Source organism: Ascoidea rubescens (assembly GCF_001661345.1).
Source record: "Ascoidea rubescens DSM 1968 unplaced genomic scaffold ASCRUscaffold_16, whole genome shotgun sequence".
Lineage (NCBI taxonomy): Eukaryota > Fungi > Ascomycota > Saccharomycetes > Ascoideales > Ascoideaceae > Ascoidea > Ascoidea rubescens.
Genome location: NW_017962928.1, coordinates 130,934 through 152,637, shown reverse-complemented (window position 1 = coordinate 152,637; position 21,704 = coordinate 130,934). Strand labels below are relative to the sequence as shown.

The window sequence follows — 21,704 nt, the reverse complement described above, 5'->3', positions numbered from 1 at the left end:
TATTATGAACAATTTAAAATAAAAACTAAATAACGTAAAAAATTTACTCCACATAAACTAAAAATGTCAAAAAAAAAAAAAATAAAGTAAAATAAAAATAAAAATAAAATAAAAATAGAAAAAAACAAACAAAAAAAGGAAAAAATCTAATCAACTCTTTTATTTTATAATCCAAAAATTGATATATAAAAAAAAATATGTAAATTACAAATGACTTATAATAGTTTTTTGTTTTTTGTTTCTTTTTGTTTTGTTTTTTTGAATTTTTTTTATCTTATAGTTTTTATTTGATTTAAAATCAAATCTAATCAGTTGATTAGTCAAATCAACCGACCAACTAACTAGCCAATTAGTTAATCTAAGCAAATATTTCAGTAACGTCAGAAGGCATTTCAACAATTTGAGTTGAGTAGAATTTTTCAATCTCAGTCATAGTTTCAATATCTTCTTTGGTAACAAAGTTGATTGCAACACCCTTTCTACCAAAACGACCACCTCTACCAATTCTGTGAATATAGTTTTCCTTGTTCTTGGGTAAATCATAATTGATAACCAACGAAACTTGTTGAACATCAATACCTCTAGCTAATAAATCGGTTGAAATTAAGATTCTTGAAGAACCAGTTCTGAATTCTTGCATAATAGTGTCTCTTTGTTGTTGACTTAAGTCAGAATGAATACTAGATACAGTGAACTTATTTTCTATCAATTTATCTGACAAGTATTCAACAGTTTTTCTAGTATTACAAAAGATAACAGCTTGAGTAACAGAAATAGAATCATATAAATCACATAAACAATCAAATTTATATTGGTTTAATTCAACATCAATATAATATTGTTTGATACCTTCTAAAGTTAATTCATCTTTCTTAACTAAGATACGAATTGGGTCTCTCATGAATTTAGTAGTAACCTCTAAAACATCTTGTGGCATAGTAGCAGATAAAAGGACAACTTGAGTAGTTGTTGGTAATAATCTGAAAACATTGTAAATTTGTTCTTTAAAACCAGATGATAACATTTCATCGGCTTCATCAAGAATAAACATTTTAATGTCGTCAGTTTTGAAAATACGTCTTTCAATCATGTCCAAGACTCTACCTGGTGTACCAACAACAATTTGAGCACCCTTTCTAAAAGCATCAATATCGTCGGTAATTTTGGTACCACCAATAGAAGCATGAACAGAAACTTTCATGTGAAGACCAATAGCTAAAACAACCTTTTGGATTTGTAAAGCCAATTCTCTGGTTGGAGCTAAGATTAAAGCTTGAGTAGCTTTCAATTTTTCATCAATGTTTTGTAAAGCAGAAATAGTAAAAGTAGCTGTTTTACCAGTACCAGATTGAGCTTGAGCTAAAACATCACGACCTTCAATAACAGGTAAAATAGCTCTTTGTTGAATAGCAGATGGTGATTCGTAACCATAACCATAGATACCTAATTAGAATAAAAAGAAGAAATGTTAGATACTGTCAAAAAATTGCTAAATTTCGCAATATCTGAATCAACATAAATATTTAATAAGGATAAGCTCAGTTTGATCTGATAAATCAAAATAGTTCTGTGATCCATTAAGAAAGGATTGATTGATATGATTTCAAAAAAAAACAAAAAAACTTGAGCTAATTTGAAAAAAAAAAATGATAAAAATAACAAGGGCAACAAAAAGAATAGTTGGAAACAACAGCACATACCTCTTAAAATTTCTTTCTTAAGTTTTAAATCATCGAAAGAAGCTACTTGTTTGTCATAGTTTGATTCAATTAAGTGTTCTTCGACCTCAGCAATACCTGACATGTTGACTTAGATTTATTTATAACTTGGTTTCAGTAAATAAGATAAAATTTATCCTTCCAAAAGAAAATAATTATAAGAAAAAAGGAGAAAGAGAAAATTTTCTGATTTTGTTAACAAAAAAAACAGGAATAAAAAATTTTCAGTGAATTTTTCAAAAAAAAGACGCGAAAAAAAACTTTCCTGATTTGAAGTATTTTAAAGTTTCTTGATGTTTTTCGCAAACCGCCGAAAAACTCGTAGCAACAATGCCCTAATTATCTCCGATTTGCGAAAAGGCCTTCAATACACGGAAAACAAAAGATAAGAGAGAAATAAATAAATAAGAAATTTATAATTGAATTATACAAGAAACTACGATTTAATAATCAGTAAAGGGGCCATGTTGGTTCTGGCTGCCATTTGGAGAATTGTTCTTATTGAGCATTTGCTGGAGTAATTGAAGTTGTTCTGGTGTAATTTCCGTATTGTTTATCTTGATGTTACTGTTGGTGGAATTGTTGCTTATGTTATTATTGCTAATGCTATGGTTCAAAGAGTTACTGAAACTGCTATTTTGGTTGTTGCCATTATTATAATTGCCATTTGTATTTGAAATAACAGGAAAATTTGGATTATATGGCATGGGTTGGTTTCCCATGAAGTTGGATTGCAGGTCAATGTTATTTTGTATAAAATTATTGTACTGATTTGATCCATGATTTTGATTGATGTATGGCTGATTTGACTGATTTATTGAATTTTGATTTAGAAACCCATTAAATTGTTGTAAATTGTTATTTCTCATGTTATTGGGAAAAAATTTATTATGATTATCACCATAATTATTGTTGTTGAAATTACTTTGTCTGTTAAAATTATTAAAAGCATTAGAATCATTTATATTGTTATAATTAGAATTGTTGAAATTATTCGAGTTGTTGATATTATTAAAATTATTTGAACTGTTGAAATTATTAAAATTGTTATAATGATTGAGGCTATTATTAAAATTTCTATTATTACCATTATAACTATTGTTATTGTGATAGTTATTGCTAATTTTTATCTGCGAATTAGCATAAGGATTACTATTTTTCTTCTTCTTGCCACCATCAATTGAATTTTTCTGACTTCCACTATCTCTATAGCTATCTTCAATGCTTTTGTTGCTCTGTAGTTGTGTTGCTTCTTTACCAACTTCATCAAGATTTCTCTTTTTGTTTCGATTTTTATTTTTTTCACCTTTTTTTTTGGCGCTTTTAGCAGCTGCTTCTGCTTCATCATCACTAAAAAACTCTTCGTCGACAATCTCTTCATCATAAACATTACTTGCATCTGTTGCTTTAATTTTTTTAATTTCTTGAGTAAATACAAAATCAGTATTTGCAACATCATAAAATATCTTATCACCGATTTTTCTTTCTTTTAGCATTGTCTTACCATTTTCATCATTTGGAATAATAACTCTAAAGAATGGTTGATACACTGATCCAAACACCTCAAACAAAGGCCCTAAAATTTTCCGGTCTTCAAAACAAAGAATAGAGTTTTCTTTTAAAATTCGATATTCACCTGAATTGTTGTATTTTATAATAAAATTTTGATCTATAATTGATGTTATTCTTCCAATATACTCAATCGGCCCTTTCAAATCAATACTTGTATTAGGTATTTCAACTGGAACTTCAGTCAACTCATGTCTTGATTTTATTGGTAAATTAGAATTGGGTTCATCATCTAAGTCAGCATAAAAAATATCATCAGATTCTCCATCATTTTCTTTATTATTTGAGTCTGAATCCGAATCTGAATCTGAATCCGAGCTTGAGTCTGATTCTGCATCTGATTTTGAATTCACTTTTTGCCCAAGAGTTTTATTGGACTCATTCTCATTTTCAAATATTGAGCTCACCTCCTTTTCAGAACCTTTTTGTATGCTTTCTTCGCTGGCTTCTTTCAAAGTATTATAAACATTAATAGAATCTACAACATCAGCTTTGATTTTACCTTTAGTAGATTCATTAGTTAAATTTTGAGACGTAATTTTTGTTATATTTTCAGGTTCAGGTTTATATATATTTGGGGTTTGACTTTTAGAATCAGTCTTCTTTTCAGCCTTAACATTCTTCACACTTTCATTTTCAGCATCAAATGAAAATCCAACTGAACTACTGATTTGATTTCCAACCTTAACTTCATTCTGATTATCGCTCTGATTATCATTTTGAATCTCAGTTGAATTTTTAGTTGATTCTTTAACTAAATCTTCCGTTTCCATTTTATCTAGTAGAACGATTACTTTATTGTTATTCATTGGATTGAAATCATTGATATCTGTATCTTTAACATCTGTTCTAGTAGCACTTTTTGGATCAACTTTTTTGGTATCATTGTTATTGTATATGTCGTTTTTTACTATTTCTTCGGTGACTTTGTGAGTGGATTTATCAGTGATTTCAAGGTTTTTTTCATAATGTATTTGACTTTCATTATCATTGATATTGCTTTCACTTTTAGTCTTATTGTGTACCCGATCGATTTTCAAATTGATTTTTTCTTCTGTGGCATTTCCAGTTATTTTGTTATCACAAACAATTTCAAGACTTGTATTTTTTCTTGGTTTATTTTGTAAAATTTCAACTAAACTGCTCTTGTTTTGATTATCATGAATTTTGCTATTATCTTTATAAAAAATTTCAGACTTATCATTTATAATTCCATTACTTGTATTTTCAGTTTCAACACTTATAATTTGATTAAATATTGATAAGCTGTTTTTACTTTGAGTAGTCTGGGGGTCTTGAGTCAATTGAATTGAATCTGGGTTTGTTGTTTGATCTGGGTTTTCAGGAGGTTCATTTAAAATCTTAGCGTCTTCTTGTACAGATGCAGTAGTAAACTTGTTTGAAAACTCTGTTGTTTCATTAAGCTGCTCTAAACTGTCCATTGTGATATTTTTAATATAAAAATACTCTACATATTAATAAATTTCTTCCAGAGAAGTTTCAAAAAAAAAAAAATTGGAGAAAATTGAAATTTAAGCGATCCGCAATCCGTTGTGCTGGATTTGAAGTAATGGTTAAAACCCGTTTACTATCAAAGGCATGAATATAAAGTTGAAAAAGAATTGATAAATAATAGTTATAGTTATAGTTATAGATATGATATGATATGATATTATGTAGTATATAAAGAAAAGGTAAATTTGATCAAGTGTGAATATTAAAATCAAACACTTAATTGAACAGTTTCATCATTGATGTATTTTGCGAAAGGAGCAAGAGCTTTTTTAACATCATTGTTTATGAATTTTTCAGTTTGCTCAGGAGCTCTTCCAATGAAAGTGGAAGGGTCTAATAAAACATCCAATTCATCCCAAATTGGCTTGAAATAAGAAGTCTTTTTGATTCTTTCAATTAAATCATTTTCACCACCTTGAAGTTTGACGTTGGCACTACTTTGATGGGATAAAACTCTGATTTGCTCATGACATTCTTGTCTGGATTCACCTTTTTCAACCATTGCCATAATGACATTTTCAGTTGCCATAAATGGTAATTCAGATAAGATTCTTCTTTCAATAACTTTTGGATAGACAACCAAGCCTGAAGAGATATTTAACATGGTGGATAATAAGATATCGACGGTTAAAAAAGCAGATGGTAAAGAGATTCTTCTAATGGCGGAGTCATCCAATGTTCTTTCAAACCATTGAACAGAAGCAGTTTGAACAGCATCATTGAATAAACCAGATAAATGTCTAGCCAATGAACAAACTCTTTCACATCTCATTGGGTTTCTTTTGTAAGCCATGGCGGATGAACCAATTTGAGATTTTTCGAAAGGTTCCTCAACTTCTTTCAAGTTGGCCAATAATCTGATGTCAGTAGCAAATTTATGAGCAGTTGCACCAACAGAGACTAAAGGAGCTAAGACATCGATATCGATTTTTCTTGAATAAGTTTGACCAGTAACTGGGTAAGCATGTTCAAAACCTAACAATTCAATGATTTTTTGATCCAAGGCTTCAACTTTATCATGGTTACCATGAAATAAAGATAAGAATGAAGCTTGGGTACCAGTGGTACCCTTTGCACCTCTTAAACCGATATCATCTCTAGCTCTAACCATGTTTCTTAAATCCCATAGTAATTCTTGAATCCATAGCGTAGCTCTTTTACCAACCGTTGTTAATTGTGCAGGTTGGAAATGGGTCCAACCTAAAACAGGCAAATCTTTATAAGTCAAAGCAAACTTTGACAATCTGTCGATAACATTGACCAACTTTGGAATCAAAATATCATAAGCATCTCTTAAGAAGATCAAGTCAGCATTATCAGTAACATAACAGGAGGTGGCACCAAGATGGATAATACCAGCAGCAGCAGGACATGTTTCTCCAAAAACATGAACATGGGCCATGACATCGTGTCTAACAATAGCTTCCTGTTTTTTAGAAGCCTCAAGTTCTTCATCGGTAATAATCAAATGTTTTTCCATTTGTGCAATTGCCTCATCGGTGATGATATCCAAACCTAAAGACTTTTCAGCCTTAGCAAGAGTTAGCCACAACTTTCTCCAGGTAGAAAAACGGTTTCTCACAGAGAAAATATGGGACATTTCCTCAGAAGCATATCTGGAAGATAAAGGAGTGGAATATTTATCGTTAGAACTCATGATCGGCAACAGAAATAAGAAAGATGATGAAAGATCTGAAAAGATTTGAGAAGAATTCAAAAAGGATCCCACAAAAAAATACAAGTAAGCTATAGATAGCAGACAAATAACAGAATAAAAGAGAAGCGAATCAAAAGAAGGGAATCAAAAGAAGGGAATCAAAAGAAGGGAATCAACACTGTCGCTATTGCTCACAAAACATCAGCTCTGGTTTTTTATTCGATTAAAAAACGATGAAAAAATGGAGCTGGAATTCGATGGAACGCTTTGAGGCGCGTTGAAGAGCGTTTAACTGCATGATCCACAGCTACGGGTCTGACTCGGCCTGCAATTTTTCAGCAGCTTTGGTGCTTTTGGTGTTTCTGCTTCCTGTGGTGCATGGGCAGAATGGCACACAAAGCGAGTGAAGGAGACATGGTTCTAGAGATGGTTGTCGACAGTGGGCCTTCTGCAGCAAAAGACCTGTTGGTGGGCAGCTTCAAGTTCATGCGATTGGCATTGAACCAAGCTGAGTTTGCTCTCTCTCAAAACGAGGTGCCTGTGGGTTGTATTTTTGTTTATAACGACAACGAGGTGATAGCTACTGGCTCCAACTCAACTAACGAGTCTCTATCTGGAATTACTCATGCTGAGTTGACTGGGATCACCAAGATATTGAAGAAGTTCAACCTACTAGATCTACCCAATAAGACTGCTCAGGACAAAGCTGATTATGTTTCCAATGTGAAAGCTTTATTTGCCAAAATAGATTTATATGTCACTGTTGAGCCTTGTATAATGTGTGCTTCAGCTTTGAGGCAGCTTGGCTTGAGAAGAGTTATTTTTGGTTGCACCAACGATAGGTTTGGTGGAAATGGTTCTATATTGTCAATCAATACTGATTCTCATTCAAACCCACACTTGCCAATTTATCAATCTTATCCTGGAATTGGTAAAGAAGAGGCGATTATTTTGTTAAGGAAATTCTATGTCCAACAGAATGTCAAGTCTCCAAATCCTCAAACTTCTTTATCAAATCCTAGAATATTGAAATATAATGAATTGCCAAAAATCAATTTTCATAAATTCTTGTCAAGTGAAGATTTTATTCAATTTTTTGGCCATGGAAATTATTCAAAATACTATGATAAAAATACTAATTGCAATAATAACAATAAAAATAACAAGACAATAATTAATAATATTAAATACGAATTTGATGACTATTTAGATCCAATTATGCCTTTGAATTACAATTTATTCCACGAAATTAATCAGTATCAAATTGACTCAAATATCATAATATTTGACCCGAAAAATATGCAAAACTTACCAATTGAAAACCAGTTCAATCATTACAATTACGACTCGATTATATTTCACGATAACATTCAACAATTCATAAATTCGTCAACTCAAATTTATAAATTTAAACATTTAAACCAAACTAAAAATAAAAAAAGAAAATATAACTATAACTTAATTTCTTAAATTAAAATTACTCATTTCTATAAATTATTTATACATTAATATTACGAGATTTAAATGCTGGTGTTTTCCGTAATATATTCTCGTCTCTCTCAATAACTGCAATCTCTTTCTCTCCAAAGCTATCTGCAAATAAAATGAAATTATATCTATCACTGAACCAATACGCTTTTGAACTCGAATTAGAGACTTTTCTATTGCTTTTCTCATTTAAGAGTTCTAATAGATTCATATCCTCGTCTATATCTTCATCATTTTCCAAATTATCATTCTTATTATCCTTATCTCCATTTTCCAACAATTCTTCATTTTCTAATACGCTTAACCCTTTAAATCTCTTTTCAACGCCTTTTTCATTTTTAACTAACCCATCTCTAATATTAAATGATAAATCATAAAATACTATCCAATCTGGTCCCCAAAACCAAATACGATCTTTTGAAATACTGTTTGTAAATATACCACAACATTTATTCTCCAACAAAACAAAACTTGTTGGTAAATATTCAGAGTTATTCTTTGACCATTCACTTAATAATGATAAATTGTTAGATTTACCATCATCATCATCATTATTATCATTATTATCGATTTCAATAATTGTTTTTGATAATATAATAGATAAATAATTAAATTCATATATTTTATGGTCAATAGCTATTACTATCAACGTATTTCTATTAGTAAATTCAATATCACAAGGAGGAACAGATAATTTAGTCAATTGAAACGATTCATTACTTTCTAATGAGATGATATTGATTTCACCTGAAAATCTTGAAACCGCTATATATTTATTATCTTTAGAGATTTTTAGGTTTTTAATATTTAAAAGATACTCATATTTCGATTTTAATTTTTTGTTTTCAGATATTTCTAATTCAACTGGATTGATTATCAAATCATCAATATTATCGATATTCTCTTCATTTTCAAAATTTTCAATATTAAAACTTATTTTATAAATCTCATTATCTGTTGTTAAAACTATTAATGTATTGTTATCATTGTTTAAAAATTTTATCAACTTCCCACTATACTCATTCAATTGTTCACTTAAAACTCTTAATTTCTTAATTTTTAATCTTGGTTTATTATCTATTGTTTTAAATTCGGTTAATTTAAAAACTCTAATGTATGATAAAGTTGATACAGCTAAATATTTCCCATCATTTGTTATTGAACAAGATGAAATATTCTGGTCTTCAGATAAAGATAATTTAGATATTAGTTTATAATTATCCGGAGAAAAAATTTTCCAGATTTTAATTGTTTGATCTTGCCAAATTATGATAAATTTTTTTAAAGAGTTGACAATTAAATTTTGTTCCAATTGTTGGGTAATTGGGATTTTCTTAAAAGGAGTTGAATTGAATTCTTTTATTGAATTTATAATTATAGTTTTTTCTACACCACCAGAAACTAAAAAATTTGAAAATTTCGACTGAAAAGAAGCAATTGATCTTATATCATTTGAATGGCATAATCTTTTGTAGGAGTTAACCCATTGAATATTTTTTGACTGACTTTTTTGATTATTTCTTGCAACTTCTACTAAATCAAAAGAATATATTTTTCTATCAATTCCAGCACAAAAGACGTTTTCTTCGGTGAAATCCTTTGTTAAAGTTAAGATATCAGATTCTGATATTTTAAAAGATTGCCTTAAAGTGAAATGAGTTAAATCCCAAAATTTGATTGAACCAGTTGAATCACCACTAACAATATAGTTTTTAGCTGGCAATACTAATATTGACCAAACTAACGTGCTTTCAACTTTTGATTTATCGACTTTCATTGTTGCTAATAATTTGCCTTTGTTGATTCCATTAACACTCCAACATCTAATTCTGCCATCAGCACAACCGCCTATAACTTGTTTATTTTTATTAAAGGCTATTGATAAAATTCTTGAATTTTGTCTTTGTAAAATTGAGTCATGTTCTAATGAGCCAGGACCACCAGAAATATCGATAAGAACAGCAGAACCATTATCGCACCCAACAATTAAATGATTTGAATCATCACTTATATCTATTGACCAAATAATACCTGAATTGCAATCATAATTTTTCAAGGGCAAGCCATTTGACAAATTCCATTCGGTTATTACGGTGGAACCACCTATTGAAAATAATCTTGGAATATTATCTTCCCATAAAGCCCAAACCAAACCTTCAATAGATCTGTTTTTACCACCTCTGATAATCAATTCTTGAAACCAATTAAACCTTGGGTTCCAAATTTCTATATCACCATTTGATCTACCAACGGCTAATCTCAAATCAATTGGAGTAAAGGAGTTATTTGATTTATGGCTAAAAGCTAAAGATGTGATGGTATGGGGCTCATAGGGAACAAATCTACAACGGTGGATATCCATTTTTCTTGAAAAATATTATGTATAAACAGATGAACTGTTGATGATGGTTTAGTCAATTGTTTTTATTGAATAAAAAATTTTCAGTTTGAATTTTTCAAAAAAAAAAAAAAGAATAAAGTTTGAGACCAACTTTGTGGGCCAGTCCAAAAAGTTAATATTTCTGATTTGAGCCTATAACTTATTTATTGTTTGCTATTCGTTTAAATATAAAATAGTATATAATTACAAAGAGTTTTGGAGAGAGAGCAAGTTTTTTTTTATTTCAATGGTCCAGTTTTTATATTCTAAAAGAGAGTCTTTTATATCTGGTGTTGAGGAAGGGGTGAGTAGGTCGCCCATGCTATAAAGGTAGTTGTGATTACTGTCACCTGTATGATTGCTATTATTCAAGTTTTTAGTGAAAATAGTGTCTAAATTGATGCATTGATATTTGAATTGTAAAGATTTAAACCATTTTTCATTTTTGATTAAATTAAAGGATAAAGTTATCCAAAATTTTAAGTCTGTGTCATTGATATTTGCTGAAGATATCTGAAAATTATTAAATAAATTTTTCTTAAAAATATTGAATAAACTGAAATTTTTGATTAAAATTTTATTATAAATGGTAAAGTAAAGAATATATATTAAGGATAATAATAAAAAGTTTTGATTTTTAAATTTCTTTTGAAATTTTTTGAAGAATTTAATTAGTTTTAGACAGATAAAATTTTGAATTTTGAAGTAATTACATAGTTCAATGATTTTTTTGATTGATACTTCATTTTTATTGTTTGGATTTGATTTTAATGGAGAATTTTTCAATGGAGATAATTTTGATGGAGATAACTTGGATGGTGAATTTCTATGAGGAGAAGACTGATTTTTCAAAGGAGAAGATTTTTTTGGAGAGTATCGATTTTGTTTTCTGGGTGTGTTTAATAGAGTCTTATCGTTTTGAATAAGTGTGGGTTTATTATCATTGTTGTTGTTATTTTCACTTTTGTTATTATTATCAGTAAAATTCAACTTTCTTCTTTTGGTAGCAGGTAAAGGCAAAATTGAGGATGTTTCAATTTTTTTTCTTTTTTGAATTGGCGAAATATTTGGATTGTTATTAAAAGCCAAACCAAAAATAGTTAAACCTCTTCTGACGTTTTTCTGGCTGATTGGAAACCTATTTAAACTTGGAGTTGACAAATTCAAATAGTTTTTTTTATTGTTTATAATGTAATTTATGGCGAAATAACATGAGAAATAAGTTCTTGAAATTTCCAAATTTTGATCTAGTGTTGGTAGTTTGATTTTGGATTGTTGCAAATAGGAATTGCAATAGAGGATCAAATCGCTGGGATATGCTTCATCGTGAGAAGGCAAAATATCGCTTAATGCTTGTTTGATGTATGAATCCATTGCTCTTTTTGAGAATTCTGCTTCCCAAAAACCTGCTGTTTCTGCTGTTTCTGCTTCCTATGAAGAGAAAACAATTTGGAGCCAGCTTTGTGTATTGCGGAAATATCACGGATGACATACATTTTACATCAGCCGTTGCTCCACCACTGTTCACGGATATGCCTCCACTGGAATCCGCGGACCAATCAATCCACCTTTGATTCAAACCCAATGAAGCTGGAGTTGTTGAATGAGTCTGTGATAAGTGTCGATAAAACCAGAATACAATTGCAAAAATGTTTCGTCAGTCTGCTAGATCTGTTGTGAACTCTGCCATAAGGTTCCCATCTGTCAGATTTATTTCAGATGTTTCTACTACTCCCAAGGAAACTTTTCTTTCAAAAGAGCTCGTCACAGGTGCTCCAAAAGAGCTCAGTACCCCAGAGAGAAGTGTTAGAATCTTTCAAGAGTGTAAACCTGCTACTCAATCAGGTCACAATAACGGGAAATTCTGGAAACTAGATTGGGATGTTTTAGGGAAAAGCAATAGATGGGAAAATGATTTGATGGGATATCAATCAACTGGAGACTACATGCAAACAACAAGCTTAAAATTCGATACCAAAGATGCTGCTATCAGATTTGCCGAAGGTCAAGGCTGGACATATTATATCCAAGAACCAAAAAAAAGACATTTCAGAAAAAAAGTCTACGATAATAATTTCTTGCATTGTCCAGACAAATTGAAACACATTAGAACTAAATAGTTTAATTCCAGCATTGACCATTAAATAAATATTCTACAATACTCTATTCTCTTTTGCTTTATAAAGATATACTAAATTAATGATATTTAGCCAATTTTGATTACTAACTCGAACCGTAGTATGGAATGCTCAACTTCTATTATTTTTCCCTGAATCCCAATGTATTACAGTATAATTTGCAAAAGAAAGAGACTTCTTCACCATTTTAATTTCGAACCAAATTGTGGTTATAGATAAGATTCCAACATTATTCTCTGATTGAGGATCTTTCCCTTTTCGTTGTAGAACTGTCAAAAACAGAAAAAATGCAAGATTTCTTTATTAAGTAGTGTCTTGTTCAGGTATTGCCTAATAAGGATTACTTGTATTTAGGAAAACCTCTTTCATTTTGAATTGAATATTCAAGTTGAATCCATCGATCACTGGATTGTTGAGCATTAGGCTATTGATGTATTATATTGGTTGACTAGCTCTTTTATTCTATCCCAGATGTCCCAGGAATTGAATCGAAGCACCAAACTACATTTGCAGGTTCTCATTAAGTCGCTACTGCCAAACCTTCCAAGCAGCGAGCTAAATCAAATCTATAATGAGCTATTACAATACATTGACTATTTGAATAACAATAACCACAGTTCTATTCTTAATCCAAATCTTAATCCAAATATTAAGTCTGTAGATGATTTGTTAATTTTGTTTCAAAATAGATTCAACTTAACCAATCCAAACACTTTAAATAATAATAACCATTGGATTCATTTCAAAAATTTATTGCAATTATTAATTAATTATAAAAACTTAGACCAAATTGAAAGTTATTTATCTTTATTAGATTCTTTTCATGATATTCCAAATAATAATAACAATGTTATCAATAACTCAAATGCTGATATTAATCATTTATACATGAACCCAAACCAAAATTTTACTTCATCTTCTCAAATTCCAACTAGACAACTTCAACCAAATCAAATAAATCAACAAAATTATAGAAATTCATTTCCAATTTCAAGAAATACAAGTAGAAGAGCTTCAATCGATCAAAGAGGGCCTATATCAAGAGGCAGCATTGATTTTGGCAAAATCAATAACAATAATAATCAATTTTTTACTAGAGATCCCAGTCCTTTAAATAATCAAAGAACTGGCTTTTCAAATTTCAATTCAAATTTAAATTTAAACTCAAATATTAATTTAAGTAATTTAACTCTATCTGAAATTGCTTTAAATTATATTAAAAAAGAGAATCCAGAACTAATTAATGAAAATGAAATCATAAATCATCTTTTATTCAACTTACTTGGCTCCACTTCAGAATTATTTCCACTAACCAAATTTAAAAATTCTATTAATGACGAATTTTTCTTTAAAATTAATATACCAAATTTTATTAATAATTCAAATAGTGGGCTTTTACATAACATTTTAGAAGTGGCTTTGATTCATTCAATTTTAAACGAGTCATTAAAAATCAATGATAATTTAATTAACAGTTATAATTATTCACAAATTAAAATGAGTTTTTATTCTCAGTTATCAATTATTTTAAAAAACTATATTAAAGTTATAGATGACTTGCAAAGAAAAAATTCTGATTTTATTAATAATAACAACTCAATCAATTCAAATAATAAATTAACTTTGAGAAAAATATATTTATTTTTATTTGATGAAATTATTAAATTTCGATTTTATTTACATTTAAATGAAAATTTAAAGCAATTGAGAGATTTTGAGTTCTTGAATTTAATTTATAATTATACCAAATTCAACGATTACTTGATCCAAAGGATTTCGATAGATTTTTTTAAAGCATGTTATCAACCGTATTTGAAAATTATAATAAATTGGGTAATTAGTGGAGAGTTGGTTGATAAAAATAATGAATTTTTTATTAATTTTATAGATATTTATAATGATTTTAAGGATGGCAATAGTGTTTTTAATATTAGTAATATTAATAATAGCATTAATATTAATAATGTGATACTTGATAAAAGTAAAGTACCAAAAGACATTTTTTCTTTTGAAATTTGTGAAAAGATTTATCAAATCGGAAAGACGATAATTTTTTTAAAAAAGAATTGTAAAGAGTTGGGATATTTGAAGCAAATAAATGAGAAATATTGCAGGGTCTATCAACAGTTTTCTAATGACAATTTTGAGGTTAATAAGAATAATAACAATTTAATGGAGTTTAAAAAATTTCGAAAGATTATTGAAATTGAGTACAAGGAGATATTAAACTATTTCAATTTGATTATATTTAAAAAATTTAAAATGTTTGAGCATATTAAGAATATGAAAGATTTTTTATTTATGGGAAAGGGAGATTTTATTAATTTGTTGATAGAGAATTCTATTGGAATATTGGATGAAAGATCGGATCGGTTGAGGACGCATCAATTAACCAAGATATTGAAAAACTCAATTAATGAGTCATCTATCAATAAGTATGGTGATGAGTATTTGAATCGGATTGATGCGCGAATTATTGAATTGGATAATGGAAATAATATTGGATGGGATGTGTTTACATTGGATTATAGGATAAATGACAATCCCATTAGTTTGATATTAAACAGCGGGAATAGTAATTTAAATTTACGGGAGTATTTGAGAATGTTTAATTTTTTATGGAAGTTGAAAAGAATAGATTATTTGTTAAATGAGAGTTGGGTTGAGAGCAATTTGTTGAGAAAAAACCGAATGTTTAAGCATGTTGAGAGTTATATTTACAAGTTGATTAAGAATGGAAGTGAAAATGGGGGGATTTTAAATAAAAACGATATGAATAAAAAATGGATGGTTTTTAAGAATAACAGGTTGAATATAATGAAAAATGAAGTTTTGAAGTTTTTGAATAAAATGATAAATTTTTTTCAGTTTAATATAATAGAGGATAATTATTATAAATTGATTTGTTCATTGGTTAAAATTGGGGAAGGCAATGGTGATAAGATTGGTAGTAGTAGTGGTGAAGGAAAGAATTTGATAAAGAGGTATAATCAAGTGATTTTGCCCAAAAGGAAATTTATGGAAGATAACAAAAGAGAGTTTGAAAAACATGAAGACGAGAGATTCGATAAGTTCAATTCGATAATTCGGAACAAGAGAAATTACATCAAGATGCCTAAAGAAGAAATGGAGGAGAATTTGATAAAGGAGAATTCTATTGACGAGTTGGAAAAAATCTATTCCAGGTACTTGATATCAATATCGCGAAATAAAATATTGAGTAAAGATTCGCTGGAAAGCAAAGTTGGGGAAGTGTCGAAGAAATTGTTTATAAAACAGTTCAACCAGTTGATCAACTTGATGTACCAGTTTATAAACTGTTCGAAAGAGTTTATTGAGTTGACGTTTGAGATGATCAAGTTGTTTGAGCTACAGTACGAAAAGGGGACGAGCGAGGGCGACGAAATGGCGGATAAGGAGGTGGAGGTGGAGTTGGAAATATACAGCGAGATGGAAAGTATCAACAAGAAGCTACGCACCATCTACTCCAACATCAGCAGCATCTACCGCCTCTTCAACAGTTGCAAGAAGACGTTCACAGACGACTTGGTGTCGGATAGCGATGTGCACCTCCGGAACGTCGGATACACGTTGCAGTAGGACGCAGCGCCACCGCGCACCGAAAGGCCGGCAGCACACGCACCAGCGGCAGCAATGCGCCACCGCGAGAACAGCCGTGGCGCTACACGAACAGCGCGCCCGAAGCGCTCGCTAAGGACACGGCGGTCGCTAAGCAGCGCGCGAGGTCGGGGGGAGCAGCGCTGGCCTGGTCAATTTCCATTTCGACTTGCACAGTTGAATTTCTTTTCATCTTCAAACTCAGCTCAAACGTCTGGTGCTGATACTCGTTGATTCTTCTGTTGCTTTATTTGCTGTATGTCCTTCGCCAGCTCTGATCTGTTGCTTCTTGTCCCTCCAAACCAGCTTTTTTCCTCTGCCTCCATCCTGCCTGTCTTGGACTTGTTTTTGATTTGTTATTCTTTTTTCTCTGTTGTTAAACATAAACAAATACAATCAAGATGCCCATGGAAGATAACAATACTCACTACGATCAATCTGGTAACTACAAAAAACATTTTGCAAACAACCACAGGGCCCCCCTCAGATACAACACTAATGGCGTTAAGCTCAACAACTACCACAGCAGCACCCATTCCAACTTGACGTACCACCATAGCTCTTATCACTCATCCTACTATGAGCCCACTAACAATCCTTACTTCTATAACCAACACCAAAACCAGACCCAGACCCAGACCCACAGCCTAAATCAAAACCTACTTCAGAATCAGACCCAGCAACAGCAAGGTTACTATCTCAATGGCCAATCTCCCTACTACAGTAGAAGAGCCGATGTTTATATTCCCAGCTCCAGAAAGCAGCCCAATTCCAGAAAGCCTGATATTTATATTCCTTCATCCTCCAAAAACCTGTCCCAGCTGCTCAAACCACAACCAAACCAATCTCCATCTTCTTCCTCCAAAGACACCAACATATCACCCCAACAAAACGAGCTCTCTGCTAACTCGCCAATTTTGCTCTCCTCGCCTGCTTCTACGCCTTTGATAAAGGATGACTCCAGTTCTCCACACTCAAACATCACCACTGCTTCCTCTTCCACGACTGCAACTTCTCTGATTCCCTCACTTTCAACAAAATCCCTATCCTCATCCAATAACGATGCTAATGCTTTTACTAGAACTGATTCCAACTTTAATTCTAATTCTATCGCTATCTCTAATGTCAACAACAACAACAACAACACTAATACCAATATTACCACTGCTAATTCTAATCCTAATTCTACCTCCACTCCCAATTTTAATTCCAACTCTAGCTCCAACTCTAGTTCCAACTCTTTGCTTTATACCTCTTTTTCACACAAACTCACCATCACATCCTCATCTCCTGCCACCCCCTTATCAGTGACATCGACTCCATTCAGCCATAATTCAACCTCAATCTCCAACACATTGTCAAAATCACATTCCCACTCAAATTCCCACTCAAATTCCCACTCAAGATCCCATTCCCAATCACAATCCACTTCAAATTCAAATTATAATCAAAATTCGATCAAAATTCCAAAAGCTCCAAAAGCAATGCTGAACGGCAATTTAAAACCTCAAGTTTTTAGAGTGGAGTTGAAAAAAAAGGATTCCTCAACAATTGATTCAAATTTTTATAACGATTCAAATATAACCGATCAATACCATAGACAGGATTTCAATTTCAACCTCATACACTCTCAAAATAATCTACCCAATGATAACAAAAAACTAAAAAAAAATTATAGAGTAACATTCGATCCAGAAATCTACAAAGCTTCCACTTCTTCCCAAACAAAAGATATTTCCTCCAGAAAACTTAAACACAAATACATATTCCAAGGTGACATTAAACTGAATGAAAGAATTGATCCAAGAAAAGACTTGATTAAAAAAAAAATCAGCGAAAACTCAAACACCAACGCCTACATTAAACTAATAACAAAAAAATCAAAAAAAAAAAATTATTTCAAATCCTTACAATTTCCAATCTATAACTATGACCCCAAAACTTCAATCAACACTCCCCTTTCAAACCATTTAGTCATTTGGAACTTTCCTCACAATTTTAATCAAAACTTTCTAAGAAACACATTTCTGAAATTCGGTACTATTATTGATTTTCAAACGGTAAAAGATCCCATTAGTGCCACTCCTGTCTCTGTTGCTCATTTAAAGTTTGATAATGACAGTAATAAAAATTTCGTCAAAGGCTACAAATCTTGCTTAAATGCCATAAGAGAAACTCATAATAAATTACCCCTCGATAATGTCCTAATCCAAGTGGGTTTAAATACTTCAAAAAACAAACTTTTAGAATCAAGATCTGCAATTGCTATAAAATACTCTCAGGAAAGAAAAAGACGTCTAGATCTAGCCAAAAAAAGAGAAATCGAAAAACTAAAAAAAAAAGAATTGGAACAGAATTTCATTAAAAGAACTAAAATATTAGAACAAGAAAAAAAAAGACAGATGGAAAAATTGCTTAAATTAGAAGTTCAAAAATCAAAATCTTTGCATAGAGATAACCATGCCATTCTCAATTCAACCATTAAACAATCAGAACCATCTTTTTCTAGCGTATTAAATTCCAACTCTTTTAAACCTGAAGACGAAACTTTATCGCTTTTAAAAAAAAAAATAAATTCAATCAATTCAACCTCAACTCCTAAGACACCTTATCTCCCAAAGCATAATTTATTAAAAAATCTATCTCAAGTCTTATCTGCTAACACTAAATCTACAATTAATAACAGAGCATATATTCTTATAAGTACAAAATTTTTGCCAATAGAAAAAGTCCCAATAAAACTATTTAAAAAAAGACTATCTTCATATATGTGGGCTAAAATTTCGGCTGAGCCAAATAGGTGTTTTGTAATAATATTCAATGATCCAAAAGAAGCAGAAAGGTGTTATAAAATGGAAAATGATAAAAAATTGACTAGATATCGCTTGAAAATGGAATTATATCTACCAGAAAAAAAGGTTATAGAAAATAAAAAAACTCCATCAGAGCAAACTCAATTGAGAGATCCAATATCGGAGGCTACTGATATAATACTAAAAGAATTATCTGCCACTTTAATGAAAAATGTCAGAGAAAGATTTATTGCACCAACAATTTTGGAATATTTGAAGGATGATAAGTTCAAATTAATGGAAGAAGATTATAAAAAGGAAAAAATCGAATCACAAAAAAAAAGCAAATTGGAAAATAAAGACAAATCTGTAAAAACAACTTTGACCGAGCCCAAAGATTCAAAGCGAGATGAAGCATCTGAATTTTATTCAATTATTAGTAAAGAAAAGGTTAGATTGCCTATTCTTTCAGGCTTTAAAATGAAAAAAGCACCCACCCAAAAAATTAAAGTTTTAGATGATTCTGAAAAAAGTTTAAAGTTGAAAAAAAAATTTGAAAAAAACCAAACCAAACCGAAATATGAAGAAATCATATCTTTTAAAAAGTCCGAAAAAACTATAATTAAAAAGTCCTTTTCCAAAAACGAAGATGAATACGACTATGAATATGAAAAAGAAAAAGAAGAAGAAGAGAAAGAGGAAGATAATTATCGCGAAAATAAAGATGAATTAGATTCTCAATATTTCTCTAGTTCAAGAAATAGTCCTCAACCTGAAATTTTAATTTCTGGTAAAAGAAAAATTGAAGATTCTCTCATGATTCCAAGAAAGAGAAAGAAACTCCAACAGAGAATATTTTCTTCAGATGATGAAGAAATTGAGGAAAAAGAAATCGAAGATATAGAAGAGACGGAGAATATGGGGGATATAAAAAATGTGGAAAAAATGAAAAACCATTTTAGTTCTGTAGATGAATTAAATTTTGAATCTACTTTAATTTCAAAATCTGATAAAGAGAAGCAAAAAATAAACGTGCCACCAAAAAAATCCAAAGCTAAGAGCACTGAGAAAAAGTCAAAGAAAAATAAGAAAAAGCTTTTAGATACCAGTGCCCAATCAGAATCCAAAAAGACAATTTTTAAAAATTCAGCAACTGTTAAAGAAGTTAAAAAATATGAGGAACCTTTTGAAGAACCTGAGATGATGGAAGTTGAAGAAGAAGTTAAACATGAGAGTGAAAATGAAAATAAAAATGAAAATGAGGAGGAAGAACTGTTTAGTGATTATGAAGAGATTTATAAACCCGAACCAGGACTTGTTCCCAAAACCGTATTTCCAAAAATTGATCTCAATACACTAAAACCTACTTTGGAAGACTTTTTATCAGTTATTGATAATGAAGAAGATGTAGAGTTATTAAGAGAAGTGTTTAAAAATGAAAAACCATCAGATGAGTATGACGATCCTTTATATCATTTTTGGTTAAAAAAAAAGTCTATTGAAGATTGTCGAAGTTCCAGTTGTATTGTTTCACAACTTAATCCAAAAACTAAAGAATTTCTTAAAGAACAAGAATCAGAGATTGAAAATAATCCAGATTTGTTGAATGATTTGGAGAATGATTCTGGATCTAGTCGAAGTCAAGGTTACAGAAAAATACCCGATTCACTCAAGTCATTATACTTACCTCATCGTCGTAGAGTTCATGGAAATGATCCCTTGACAACTATTCAAGGTGAGGATGGCAACGAGATTTCACTGAGAAATATCCAAAGTTCTAGAGTAAATAGAGCTAATAGCAGAAGATATGTTGCAGATGTTACTGCGACATTTGAAACTGATATATTGAAATTGAATCAATTAAACAAAAGAAAAAAACCTGTTTCATTTGCAAGATCAGCTATTCATAATTGGGGTCTTTATGCATTAGAGCCTATAGCTGCTCGGGAGATGATTATTGAGTACGTCGGAGAAAGTATTCGACAACAGGTTGCAGATGTACGTGAAAAACAGTATATTAAATCTGGAATTGGATCAAGTTATCTTTTTAGAATCGATGAGCAAACAGTGATTGATGCTACCAAAAAAGGGGGCATTGCAAGATTTATTAACCATTGTTGTCAGCCTAGTTGCACTGCTAAAATCATCAAAGTTGATGGTAAAAAGAGAATTGTGATATATGCATTGAGAGATATTAAGGCCCATGAGGAATTGACTTATGACTATAAATTTGAGAGAGAATTTAATGATGAAGAGCGTATTCAATGTCTTTGTGGATCTGAGGGTTGTAAAGGATTTTTGAATTAATGGGGTTAGTTAAGTTAGAAATTTGGGAAAAAGCCAAATTATAAAAACAAGCTTTTATTATAAATAAAACTTCTGTATATTACCTGTAATTTATTATTTTATTTTTGTTACCTTAATCATTTATCTTCTTTAAAGTTTTTTTATATCTTAATGCTTAATGCTTCATTGCTTGGAAACAAGAAAAACTAGTTTTTTTTTGTTTCATTTTGTTCTTTACCTTTTTTTTTTTAGTTTTTGATTTTTGTCTTCAACGATTTCACATTTAATATAATTATATTTATGTTTATTCGAAATGGATTTAGTTTAAACAGTGCAATATTAGATTAATTGAAAATAATTGAAAAAAAATAGCTTTAAATACCCAATACTGTCATTTTTTAATGAAAATATTCTCTAATTGAATAACAAAAAACCCACCGCATGTACCATCGATATATGTATAATCATCAGCAAAACAACTTGATCATCCTTCTCTATTCTTTCTTCTTCTTCTCTATCTTTTCTTTATTTTTTCTTCTTTTT

General features: G+C 30.5%; 7 protein-coding genes across 9 annotated transcripts; 2 read left to right on the top strand and 5 right to left on the bottom strand.

Moving 5' to 3' along the window:
- Positions 1 to 358: 358 nt before the first annotated feature.
- On the bottom strand, positions 359 to 1,803 carry ASCRUDRAFT_38825 (eukaryotic initiation factor 4A; the record flags this gene model as incomplete). Its single annotated transcript, XM_020190886.1, has 2 exons — positions 359 to 1,443; positions 1,701 to 1,803. 2 exons carry the CDS (start codon positions 1,801 to 1,803, stop codon positions 359 to 361), a joined length of 1,188 nt encoding a protein of 395 aa, XP_020044986.1.
- A 1,330-nt stretch (positions 1,804 to 3,133) lies between these two features.
- NAF1 (RNA-binding snoRNP assembly protein) lies at positions 3,134 to 3,496 on the bottom strand (the record flags this gene model as incomplete). The annotated part of the gene is made up of 1 exon (XM_020189837.1): positions 3,134 to 3,496. A coding segment is annotated over one exon (363 nt), but the record flags the coding sequence as incomplete, so codon positions are not given.
- A 1,310-nt stretch (positions 3,497 to 4,806) lies between these two features.
- Positions 4,807 to 6,643, bottom strand: ADE13 (adenylosuccinase ADE13). The gene has a single exon (XM_020193965.1). The coding sequence runs from the start codon at positions 6,457 to 6,459 to the stop codon at positions 5,011 to 5,013; it is 1,449 nt and encodes a 482-aa protein (XP_020044984.1). The 5' UTR covers positions 6,460 to 6,643; the 3' UTR covers positions 4,807 to 5,010.
- A 293-nt stretch (positions 6,644 to 6,936) lies between these two features.
- Positions 6,937 to 7,560, top strand: TAD2 (tRNA(adenine34) deaminase; the record flags this gene model as incomplete). The annotated part of the gene is made up of 1 exon (XM_020189557.1): positions 6,937 to 7,560. A coding segment is annotated over one exon (624 nt), but the record flags the coding sequence as incomplete, so codon positions are not given.
- Positions 7,561 to 7,824: 264 nt separating this feature from the next.
- On the bottom strand, positions 7,825 to 10,404 carry UTP4 (small subunit rRNA maturation protein UTP4). Its single transcript, XM_020193964.1, has one exon. It carries the CDS (start codon positions 10,307 to 10,309, stop codon positions 7,958 to 7,960), a length of 2,352 nt encoding a protein of 783 aa, XP_020044982.1. The 5' UTR covers positions 10,310 to 10,404; the 3' UTR covers positions 7,825 to 7,957.
- Positions 10,405 to 10,456: 52 nt separating this feature from the next.
- ASCRUDRAFT_77682 (uncharacterized protein) lies at positions 10,457 to 11,787 on the bottom strand. Its single transcript, XM_020193963.1, has one exon. It carries the CDS (start codon positions 11,699 to 11,701, stop codon positions 10,532 to 10,534), a length of 1,170 nt encoding a protein of 389 aa, XP_020044981.1. The 5' UTR covers positions 11,702 to 11,787; the 3' UTR covers positions 10,457 to 10,531.
- Positions 11,788 to 11,923: 136 nt separating this feature from the next.
- On the top strand, positions 11,924 to 21,182 carry SPC98 (the record flags this gene model as incomplete). Of its 3 annotated transcripts, XM_020188507.1 has the most annotated exons (3): positions 11,977 to 12,446; positions 13,014 to 15,896; positions 16,571 to 21,182. In XM_020188507.1, the coding sequence occupies 3 exons, from the start codon at positions 11,977 to 11,979 to the stop codon at positions 21,180 to 21,182; spliced, it is 7,965 nt and encodes a 2,654-aa protein (XP_020044978.1). The 3 variants fall into 3 exon arrangements, with proteins under 3 accessions (XP_020044980.1, XP_020044978.1, XP_020044979.1); XM_020188509.1 differs by lacking the exons at positions 13,014 to 15,896; positions 16,571 to 21,182 and having other exon boundaries at positions 11,924 to 12,682; XM_020188508.1 differs by lacking the exons at positions 11,977 to 12,446; positions 16,571 to 21,182 and having other exon boundaries at positions 12,937 to 16,065.
- Positions 21,183 to 21,704: the final 522 nt, after the last annotated feature.